The sequence below is a fragment of the Phoenix dactylifera genome, chromosome 18, assembly GCF_009389715.1.
Source record: "Phoenix dactylifera cultivar Barhee BC4 chromosome 18, palm_55x_up_171113_PBpolish2nd_filt_p, whole genome shotgun sequence".
Taxonomy (NCBI): domain Eukaryota; kingdom Viridiplantae; phylum Streptophyta; class Magnoliopsida; order Arecales; family Arecaceae; genus Phoenix; species Phoenix dactylifera.
The window spans coordinates 9,097,350-9,109,309 of NC_052409.1; the positions used below are offsets into that span (position 1 = coordinate 9,097,350).

Sequence of the window (11,960 nt, forward strand, 5' to 3'; positions counted from 1 at the left end):
AAAAAGTACACTATTGTTGGGGTTGAAATTTGGCCTGAGGGTGACCACGCAGGAGGAAGCCGAGAAGACGCCGACCGGGATGGAGAAAAAGGGCCACCTCCTGCACTCCGGGGTACCTGCACAAAGCCTTGGCTGGAGATTTCGGCGAAGGCCCTCTGATAGCTAAGTTAGAGTTGATCCAGCGTTTTTTGGAAAAAAAAGTCCCAAGTATTTTTTATATGGCTTATTTATAGTCCTCACAAGGGTGCCCAGGTGGCTGAGGTACAGGCCATCCTCATCATGGAAGGAGATAGTCTTGGCTAGGTGGCTTGTGGCCAAGGCCAGAGCTCGCTTGAGGCATACGGTTTGGGCGGTCCTTAGACATGGCATGGTGTTGGCTGGTGTGGCAGGGTACGACTCTTGGCAGCAAGGATGGCTGGGGCAGCAAGGCATGGTCCTTGGGTGGCATATTATGGCGTGGTCAGCAAGTAATGGTTCGTGAAAAGGGGCTAGCTAGGTTGGGATGTTCGGCCACATGTGCGGGCGTGGGCGTGTGCGCGGGTGCAGCTGCGGGCGAGGTCGAGCAGATCGACCTCAGTCCTGCTAAGAGCCAGATCAATCTCGAACCCCACCGAAGGCCGAGCCAACCTTGAACAGAGGCCAGGCCGACCTGGCCAACTGCTATTCGATATACCGAACCAAAAATATTATAATAGGATGGTATCGGACAGGCGAATCATGTGATTTTTTTTCGTCCTTATGGTCAGTGAGGTGGCCAACAAGGCCGCCCATCACCGGTCCATTCAAGCCTCACAAGTGCCTTTCCGAACCGCATAATTTATTACGTGGCTCCGAATTCAACAGGGTTTCATTCCTCACCCATCGCCTCCTCGTCACAACGACAGCCTCAACTCCACACCTTCCGGAGAGCGGAGAGCAGAGAGCAGAGAGCAAATAGATAGATGGTGAATTTTACCTTCTCTCTGCCGATCGCCACCACCTTTCCAAGCTCCAACGCATTCCACCTTCGATCTAGAGGCAGGTGGTGGAATCCAAAGGTTTCGATCCGGCCTCCGCCGCCCGGCTTCGACTACAAGTCGGAGGTCCTGGAGGATTCTCGATCGGCGGTGGCGGCGACGCACCGGGAGCTGATCGATCTGGTGGAGAGCGGCTCCTTGGTCGTGATCGAGAAGAGGCGCTTCGGTCCGGTCCCGAGCTGGAGGAGGGAATTCGTGGAGCCTGAAGCCATCTGGCTGATCGGCACGTCTCACATATCGGAGGAGTCTGCTGTGAATGTGGAGCGACTCGTCAGGGCGATAAAACCGGACAATGTGGTGGTGGAGCTCTGTAGAAGCAGGCAAGTAGTCTCTCTCTCTCTCTCTCTCTCTCTCTTCATGGAGATGTGAATTAGAATGATATAATCAGCTAGAACTGGAATGAGAATGACGTGCATAGAGATTTTAAATTTATGACTTGGTTTTTGGTTTCATTTGTAGGTCGATCAATTTTTAAGTAACAGCATGATTAATCTTACTGTTAGCAATACATGATGTGAATTTCAAGCAGAACTCAAGGATTATGGGAGGGATGACTTCAGTAGTAGTGCTAAAGATGTGAGTTTGCCCCTTCTTGTGTGAAGGTATTTGTGGAAGAATTAGCATTAGTAAAGTCATCCTTTCCATGGTTCTCATTAATGGATGACTCTAAGGTAGTTGTGATAATGCTCGCTCGATACAATCTCCGGGCTTGCAGTACACATCTTTTGTTTTTGAGAATGAAAGTGAGGGAATGTCAATCATTTCAAGGAAATGACATAAGAATCACACAGCCACATGCTTGGGGAAGCACCTCCCAGAGTATGAACCTTGATGCAATATTTGTACGCGCTGTTTTGGCTAATGATTCTGAATAGGCTAATGAGGTCATAATGCCTGCAACTTGTAAGGTGACTTGGCCATCTTAATAAGTTAGGATGCTTGATGGTCATCCCCACCATATTTGCCTCAAATTCAACAGCTTGACTACAATTACAAATTGACTTGTTCTTGGATTACTTAGTTTAAATTGTTTAAGCACCTTAGCATTTGCATCTTGGACCACTATATTGGATGAGCTCTAGCTCTTCAATTTGCATTACTAGTGTGCTGCGTATGAACTTTTGAAATCTCTCATAGCTTGGGGCCTGTAAGTTATAGTTGCTAATTTTTTGTTTTTTTGTTTCTCTACCAAATAGTGAAATACTACATGTAGATTGATGTTGAAGATATCATTCGCACAGAGTTTTTATTTTTTTGCTATTCATTGCTTCTATTTTCGGTTTTTTTTTTTTAGAAAGCAACAAGACTTTGCCACCAAAAACAACAAATCTACAATACTTTTTAAATATCACTATATTCCTTTTTGGTTATTTATTAAGTCCTAAACAAAGGGTTTACATCTCTGTTCCAAGTCACATTCCAGTTTACTTACTTTTTAAATATCATTTTGTTCCTTTTTGGTTATTTATTAAGTCCTAAACCAAGGGTTTAAATCTTGGTACCAACTCCCACCCCAGTTTAATTCTTAGACGATATAGTACTGGGTCAGGATGGTATGGTTAAGACAAATTGAAACACTCAAAACAACAAGAAAAAAGAAGAACAATAAAAAAATTTTGCATCTCAGTCCATCGTAGTCTGTCTCGACCATCCTAGTGCGTCCAAATGTCGGGAGACAACCAGGATGAACAGGAGGGACCGAGACATTAGGACATCTCAGTTTGAGAGAACTAGTGACCTACAAGTGTTGCGGTTCCCGTTTTCCTGTTGGAATGGAATGGTACTAATGATACTGTCTCATTCCATTGGCACTTAAATCCTTACACTAAAACTTGTATGGAATTTATGTTCTGAACTGTAAAGATAGAAAGGAATTCTCTTTGAGCCTATTGCACTTTATCTCCATTGTTTCTCCTTAAATCACTACCTATCCAACTATTTTATCCCCTTTTCTTCCCTTAGGTCGCTCCTGGGGTTCATCTAGTGTTTCCCAACCTAAACATGCGACATTCACTAAACAAGTAACACAACTCGATGCATGTAACCTGTTTAATTAATAGCTCAAGTAGGGTTACATTTGAGATGGCACGGTTAACTTATTAAATATTAAGTTGACAAAGTTAGAATGATAACATGATTATCGTGATGCAAACAACGTTAACCGATTAATTATTGTTAATTTACTGATTTCACATTTTATTGATATGTTTCTCTGTATAATATTTTATGTGCAACTTTACTAATTTTTACATCTATATATTGTTGATTGGTTGGTGATGGGTCATTTTTAGCTTTAGATCATAATCATGTCAATCCAACAAAATTATTAAATGAGTCAATTGGGATTAGGTAGGTCAAATTAAAACCACATTATCCAGGTTCGAATCACACCATTGCACTTCTCAGTCCAAGCCTTTTAACATTGCACTAAGCAATGACCCCTATTAGGTAGGTCAAATTGCTAAACATAAAGCCAACCATTTGATGGATAAGGTAGCTGGGCCAAAATATTTATGATTAATCCAAGTATCCTTGATTGAAACCTGCTGACTTAATGTTAGTTTGAGTTGGTTCGACATGTCGGATCGAGAACAACAAACCATTTAATTTGAACTTCATCGATGGTAAGGTCAAACTTGATCATGTTATCTATATATTAAATCATGTAAAAGTCCATAATCTACAATTTATTTGATCATATAATTTTTAAAATTACTTATCACTATAATCTTGAGCAGTAAAGTCGGATGACTTGTCAATTGGAGCATATGGAGTTAAAAGCATAAGGCAAATTTTTAAGTTTTCAAACCACATGGTAAGTCTCATTCTAGCTTGGCCATTGGAGCTTATGGAGTAAAAATTAAGTCTCATCCTTATTTTTCCTAAAACATTCTACCTAAAAGGATAATTGAATTGATAAATAATATATGTTTCGAATAGATGTATATGATTTGACATGCTATATGTTGCTTATGATGATTGATGATGGAAAATAGACTCTTATATCTATGCCTTTTTGTTTCCATTCATCTACACTATTGTTGACTCATTTATTCAATTTATATATTTCTTTTAAATTTTTTAGAAAAAAATTGGAAATCTCATGATTTGCGTTCTGGCCTACAATCCTAGTAAGATACCATAGGAATGTCCAAACCTTGCGCCTTGTTTATAAAAATCTCGATACATCATGATATGTTTAATTGATCTCTCAGATGTCTGATATCACATGCATGTCATCCTGATGCCTTTGCTTGCAGTTTTGCTTGAGCATGGCCTTTAAGATAATAGAAAAGGCTCTTTCATTTATCATGCATTACACCTTTTTCAGGGGCAACAATGTCATTTTTGTTACCTTCAACGATTTCCTCTATACCAATCTCTAATGTATACGAATGTTTCTTACGAGTATTTCACAGTGCACTGAAGTTACATAGATATTGTTTCCCAAATGTACAATTTGAAAACCAAGAATGGTCGATATTATGTTGTATTTCTACGTATAATTTATTCTCTATAGTTAATACTCACGCTGAAGTTACATAGGTATTGTTCCCCAAATGTACAATTTGAAAAACAAGGGTGGTCGATATTATGTTGTATTTCTACACATAATTTATTCTCTAAAGTTAATACTCATATTGCCCAGGCAGTTTTAAGAATCTCCTGTCCTGATTTGTCCCGAGGTTGGTCATGCTTTTGAATTTGCTTAGTCTTTTGGCTAACCTATATGTTTGCAGAATTCACTTTCAGGGCTGGAATTATGTACACTTCCAATAATGCTGAGAATGCCCCACTCCTAAAATCTAATATGTTCTCCTTAAGTGGCGCTAAATTTTTTGGAGCTGTCAATCGTAGCATAAACTTGGGTAAATAGCTTTTGCCCATGCAAATTATAGTGTGCTCCTAAAAGTGATATACAAAGTATGCTGTGGATGAGAAATAAAAAATATGTTAATTATGCTGTAGCTTGTAATGGCAGGAGGACAAAGTGCTCTTGCATTACGCTTGCTCTTAGCAGTTTTCTCTTCCAAGATTTCTTCTGGTGTCAATCGAACTTTTGGAGATGAGGTGGTCAATTGCAATATTTTAACTTTATATTCTTTGAAGATTCGTGTTTTTTGATAAAAATTTAGTTGATACATGATTTTTCTTTATCATAATTTTCCTTTTTTTTAAATAAATGCAGTTTCGAGCTGCTCGAAAAGTTTCTGAAGAGGTTGGAGCTCAAATTGTTTTGGGAGATCGGCCAATTGAAATAACTGTATGTATTTGATAAACCAGGATGCTGGGGTATTGCTTTCTGATGCCTTGGTAACTTCAAATCCATTCAGATCTTTCTGTGCATTTCAGCTTGAAAGGGCATGGAGTTCTCTCATGTGGCGTGAAAAACTGAGATTGGTGATCTCACTTTTTCAAGGCATAACTTTTCCATCCTCTGAGCTGCCAGAGAATAATCTGAAGGTTTCTTGTCCCTCTTCCCTCTCCCACCCCACCCCACCCTATCCCCCCAATGCCCTTCAAGTTTCACTCTTTTCTTTTATGTGAATCTAATGTTTCACACTTCTGCAATTTTTCATCACACAGTATTTAAAAAATTGAAATCCAAATTACGAATTCACAAGCTGCTCCTATTTATTATCCTTTTGGATCCATGTTTTTCTCATTAGTATGGCATTAAAATCTTGCTTTATAGCTTTTCTTTTGTTTTTGTTAAGATTTGCATCTGTCATATACGTATGTGTGTATTTATGGACTAAGCCATGTTGCTGGACTTGGTTAATCTGATTCAAATGCCCCACTCTCTGTGTATAGAGTCTCAAATAATATGTTGAAATGGGAGCAAGTGAAAGAGATCATCAACCGTTCAAGCAAATGTAGAAAACTTCTAGTTTTACTGAATAACTTGATCACCAAATCTGGGTGAGTCATAAGCTTGATTATAATTCTAATATTATCCTTTGCTGGATTTTCTTTATCTTGATGTAGGATCAAGATATGGATGGCAGCCCATTTAAGCTTTACGAACAGCTGAGCATGTCATATCCTTCATTGCTGCAGCCTCTCATGAATGAGCGTGATACGGTATTTATTTTTCTTTTTCCAACTTCACCTGAAAGTTAAGGCTGCTAGAATTAATATTGTTTGTTGAAGGAACAAACTATGCTATAAATAGTTTACTTAGAACAAACACATTTTATAAATAGTTTACTCGTGGAAGAACACAAGTTCTTGTTATAGTTTGAGGTCCGCTAAATGTTGGATTCTCGAGCAAGAAGAACTTTAGCTAGTTCAAATGCTTCGAAGTCTGACTACAATTTTTCTATTATTGGCAGGCATCTGCTTTAGTTTATAAAATGACTGCTTCTTCATATTAGCTTCATCATAACTGCAGGTTTCAGCATAAAAGTTATAAAATAACAGATAGTTTTCTCACTTTCAGTATTTAGCATGGTCTCTGAAGAGGAGCAAAGCTGTGAACAGGAGCAAGACTGTAGTTGGTGTTATTGGAAAAGGACACATGAATGGGGTGGTCTATGCATTGATATCTGATCAGGGGAACTTGCGGTTTCGTGATCTTGTCGGTAGGACCTCGGTTGGCGGCTCCAACGGCTGGCTTAGTACTGTACTCATGAGTCTAGTTAGGGATACCATTTTAGGCTTTATCTTGTGGGCTGTGTATGAGCAGCTGAAGACTGTTCTGTAGTACTAATAAACACCACACCTTCACTAGAAACAATTTGGTACAAGGGTAATTGTATATGAAGCTTTGTTTGTTGGTTGGTAACTGAGCTTTTTTTTATCTTGGGATAGTGCCTCTCAGTTTTCCTCATAAGACAAAGAACTAATGGCCGACCATTCCTTTTAATTTGCAAAGAATGGAATACTGTTTTCAGTTGCTTATCTCTGGCTTAAACCTTAAAGACTTTTCTGACATACTGTTAAGGTCTAAATTTGGCTACAGGACATGATTGAAGTGTAGTTGGGTGCTTATGATTCTGTTTCAACAGTGCAGATTTGTCTATTCCCTTCTGACAAAACTAAATATCAATCCTTTGCAGTCCAAATTCTTTTTATGTTTCTTCTTTATTTGGCTTTTCAGGTGCTCATTTCCTCTCTCTCTCTTTGTGATTCAAGCTGATATCAGGTCTGTAAATGGTACCTGATAAACCTGCCTGACCTGGTGAAAAATAAGGGAATGTGGATCCTAAAATTAGATTTGGTAAGCTTATTAGGTGGAGTATGCATCTGGGTCAAACCTGAACTGATGATGGATAGTCTTGTAGCATTTTAGATAAATAAATATATGCATATGTATTTTCTATTAATAGATACGTGACATATATCAAAATATACATTTTCTAACATGTTAAATCAAATTAAAAATATATAAAAAAAAAACCATAATCACATGGAATCCATCACCAAATACAGCAAAGATAATCCCAAAAGAATACTCAAAACTTCCAAAATGGTGGGGAAAACCGACATCGAAAAGACAATTCCAATGTCTTTGTGTATCACAATGGAGAAAAAATTAACCAATGCATAGAGCAAGATCCGATCTTTAATTGGAAAGAAAACAAGTAAGACAAACAAATAAGAGGAACCAACAAAGGACTGAACAGAGAAGCGAATATCAATTCAAAACAGGATTTGATCTTGAAAGCATTCCTAGCAGCAACTATGTGGTTGATGTTGGAGTCATGCCATCCCTCAACACAGTGCTTATAGCCCCATTTTGCAATTGCCTCCCACCCATCTCTTGTAGAGCTTCCATGATGAGTTAATATGAAGTGACTAATGTCATAAGGGTTATAGGAGAGGAGAGAAATGGGAGAATAAAGGATAGGTCGTATAATCACACACATGGGATGGGGTAGAAGAGAAAGGATTACTACATATTTGTGATCATCATTTTTTTATTAATAAAAATAATTAATGATTATAATAAAGAGACTAAAAATATAGCTAATGTAAGGGCTAGTGTTACTTATAACTGTTGCCCAGTAGATACAACCCAAGAGGGGGGTGAATTGGGTCTTTTAAAACTTTTCAACTACTTCTAAACTTTTCAATTAATTAAGCTAAGTTGTATAGATGCACAGTGGAATTTAAATTTACCAACAGTTTGATTCTAATCTAATTAAGATTAAAACTATTAAACAGCGGACTCAATAAACAATTAGTCTAGATTTCCCCAAGCAAGCATTTCAATACAATGAATTTTAATGCAGTTTTATTAAATGAAACTTGATTAAACAATTTGAATATACTTGCAACTAAAGGATGCGCGGATAAGAGTTAAGCAATTCAATTAGATATTTATTTAAGTAAGTAAGTGAGAAAATTAAACAATAAAAGAAAGCATCACAAATACAACAAACGTATAGTGGTTCGGTGCACTCCAGCACCTACATCCACTCCCCAAGACTTCTTGGGAATTTCACTATAATCCCTCAGATTACAGCCGGTTGTTTTACAAGCTCACAACCTAACTTGTTGTTTTCACGAGATCACAACGAACTCGGTCGGTTTTCACAGGCTCACCGACTAGAACCACTCGATTGTTTTTCCGGGTTCACAATCAAACCCAGTTGGTTTTCTCCGGTTCACCAACCACAACCTTACACCATTGGTTTTTCCTTTGGCTTACCAACAAACCTTAACCCCTTGATTCAATCCCTTGATTGAATAGAGTTACAAGATATTAGAACAAGAGTTTAAAATAAATACAAGCTTTTTAAACAAGCAGATATAACAATATAAACAAATAGAGTAAAGAGAAGAAGCCCTCAACCAAGTTTTGCAAATGAAGGAACTCGGCTTCTTCTTTACTTGACCCTCTTCTAATTTCGCACGAGGTAGAGGATCACTGAGGCAGCACACAGTTGGAGAGGAAGCCTTGGGATTCACTCGGATGCTCTTCTTCTTTCTCTTTTGCTTTGAATGTCCCTTTTGTGCTTTTGGAAGGTTCTCTTGAAATTTCTTTGAAAAATCTTTCCTATGTGTTCTCTCCTACTTCCTTAACTTCTCCCCTAGCTCTCCCCTTGATTTTATAGCTTTGGATGGCGTGGGAACAAAGATCTAGCCGTTAGAGACAAAAATAGAGCCGTTGGAGTTGAGAAAAAACTAGCCGTTATGCCTCCCAGCGTGCTCAAGTCGACTCGGCTGAAGCATAAGTCGATTCGGCTGAAGCAGGAGTCGACTTGTGAATAGGAGTCTGTCGGCACTGTAGCTGGGAGTCGACTCGACTATAACTGGAGTCGACTCGAGCACTGTAGCGCTAAAAATCAACTCTCTGTATTTTTGTCTGTTCTCAGTCGGAGTCGACTCGCAGAGTCCCGGAGTCGACTCGAGCACTGTTCCTTGAAACTCCAGAGTGCCAGAGTCGACTCTGAACTTCCAGGAATCGACTTGAGGACTATTCTTTTGAATCTTTCTTTGAATTTGCTACTCCAACTTGAATCCTTTGAACTGAAACTTGGGCCAATGAAGTATAGCTTTCTTTCAACTTTTTGAGAGCTTTTGAGGTCTTCTTCTATTCTTCCAACTTTTTATGTTCCTTGCAAAATAAATATCTTTCTTCTTGCAACACAAACATTAGTAATTATACTTCAAGGTTTTGTGATCATCAAAATCAATCTTTGGGTCAGCAATCTCCCCCTTTTTGATGATGACAAAACTTGGAGTATATACAATATAAAATAGATTGTGTTCTAGAACTAATGCATACCTAAGTTGCATGAAGTAGAAAACATGCATATTTAAAACATACTTCATAATAATGTTTTAGATTTAATCAACTTAACACAATCAACATATTTCAATCTAAGCTGATTTGTATTCAATTCAAAACATAAAGCATTATGAGCATATACTCATACTCAAATATTTCTCTCCTTTTTTGACAACATCAAAAAGGTTGCAAAGTAATGAAACATTAAGCACAAAGCAGCAAATGATACCACAAAGATAGTTTTCAAATCAAGTATAGGTGGAACCTTTTTTAAGTTAATTCAAGGAGTATCAAGACTAATATTCAAAGAATGCACGAATGGAAATCTAATCCCTTTTTTTGAAAGATCTTTAATAACAAGTATGAAAGCTTGTTCATTTAAGTTCTTTTGCCCAATATATTAAGTATTTAGCAACATGAGAGCAATTTAATTAATTTTCAGAGTGTAAGATCAAAACTTAAAAAAAATATAACATCATGTTGGATCATTAATTCTTAATGACTTCAAAGTTCTTATATGATAATAAAAGCATTCAGTCATAAATACCAAAACATGAATTCATGCAATTTATGATATATCTTAGAGCATACATAAAATTCAAAGCTTTGAAAGTTCTTTTAAAGCTCTTTTAAAGACTTTCTTTTATTCCTTTAAAAAAAAGCACATTTTGATACATATAAAATGAATTGGCACAAAATTGAAGTTCTAAAGAGCAAGCCAATAAGAACTCATTAGTGAATTCCAAAATAAATTTTCTAATAAAGACAGATGGAATTCATATTCAAATAATTTTCAGAATAGCTGATTCGCCGATTAGGTGCGTTTTAAAATCTATAAATCTATCATATGTAGCAGCTATTTTTAAATTGTGTTCACAAGAGATACTCAAGAAAACTCAACACATTATTTTCTCCCTTTTCCATTAAACTAGAGGCTCTTAAGATCAACTGTTTGAATTGCAAATTGGTTCATGATTGATGGATAAAATATATTAACCAAATAGTAAGCCTCAAGGTGTATCATAAAGATTTTCAGATTGAAATTTCAGATGATACATATTGGAGAGTATTAGGATCACTTCTCATTTAGTATTCTTTCTCTCTCATTTAGTTATGAATTTATGCGATTAAGTTCCATATGATCTCTTCCCCTGAAATTTTCTTTCTCCCTCTTAATTGAGCATTGCATTTAAGAGTTTAGAATTTGAAGATAATTTTCAATAAAACATTCAAATTGTTAATCTTGAAAATATGTTTTCTACAAATTTCATCATATTTTCAACTTAACCCATTGAGAGCACATTTGTAAGTATCAAATTATATTCATTTAAGATAATGAACACTCTAGAGAATTAAACTCAAAGTATAGGCTATATATAACTAAGACAAGTAATGGCAACACAAGGAGGTTCATCAAAATCAATTCATAAAATATTTAAGGTATGCATGATATGATGGTGACTTTTGAATAAGATGCAAAATCTAGAGAGATTGATATATCTAAAGCTCCCCATCAAAAGATACATTCTTCTTTAATCATTCTTTTCTTTTTGTTGAATTTCAGATTTTAATGATAAGCGTGAATAAAATCGAAATTCTATGATATCAAGAATGTAAAGTGATCTAGAGTTTTTCAAAATTTATAGCAATCACTCTTTTTCATCTTTCAAGAATAAGTTATGCTTTCTCTTAATCTTTGAGAAAATTTACTGAAATATTAATCAGAAAATAATTCATTTGAAGCTTAATTTTTTTCAAAAGCAATTACATTTTCTTTCTTTTAAGAGTCATTTGAGTGAGCTGAAATGTTTCTAGCTTTAAGATGATTCACTCTTTTAAAAATAGCTTTTTCTTTTAGTGATGGAAGCAACAATCATGTAGAAAGGGATATAGAAGATCATTCAGATGAATATTTATAGAATTTAATTTCTTACTCATAGATTTAACAGCAATGTATACATGAAATACAATGAATCTTTTTAATATCAAAATAAAGTTATATATTTAGAAACATTTGTTCGCAATCAAGATCATTGAAAAATACATCATTTAAATCAATTTTAGTACACTTTAAAGATAAGAAATGATATGTTTCAGATGCATATCGGAGCAATCAACCAAGGCATCAAAATTAATTCTATTTTTCTTAAGTTAAGATTTTTATTTAGAAATCATATTGAGTTATTCTCCTGAATATTCCGATC

At 36.3% G+C, this 11,960-nt stretch overlaps 1 protein-coding gene across 2 annotated transcripts; it reads left to right on the forward strand.

Moving 5' to 3' along the window:
* The first annotated feature begins 842 nt into the window (after positions 1-842).
* LOC103721182 (traB domain-containing protein) lies at positions 843-6,920 on the forward strand. Of its 2 annotated transcripts, none has more exons than XM_008811268.4 (7): positions 843-1,336; positions 4,770-4,885; positions 4,999-5,087; positions 5,206-5,280; positions 5,370-5,480; positions 6,006-6,101; positions 6,460-6,920. In XM_008811268.4, exons 1-7 carry the CDS (start codon positions 942-944, stop codon positions 6,721-6,723), a joined length of 1,146 nt encoding a protein of 381 aa, XP_008809490.2. In that variant the 5' UTR covers positions 843-941; the 3' UTR covers positions 6,724-6,920. The 2 variants fall into 2 exon arrangements, with proteins under 2 accessions (XP_008809490.2, XP_008809492.2); XM_008811270.4 differs by having other exon boundaries at positions 852-1,336; positions 4,757-4,885.
* The last annotated feature ends 5,040 nt before the right edge of the window (positions 6,921-11,960 follow it).

Excerpts from the sequence above, each read along its gene's own strand:
- LOC103721182 (XM_008811268.4), top strand. The coding sequence starts at position 942 with ATGGTGAATTTTACCTTCTCTCTGCCGATCGCCACCACCTTTCCAAGC. Across the intron at positions 5,088-5,205 it reads ATCGAACTTTTGGAGATGAG|TTTCGAGCTGCTCGAAAAGT; the intron begins GTGGTCAATTGC and ends AAATAAATGCAG. Across the intron at positions 5,281-5,369 it reads ATCGGCCAATTGAAATAACT|CTTGAAAGGGCATGGAGTTC; the intron begins GTATGTATTTGA and ends TGTGCATTTCAG.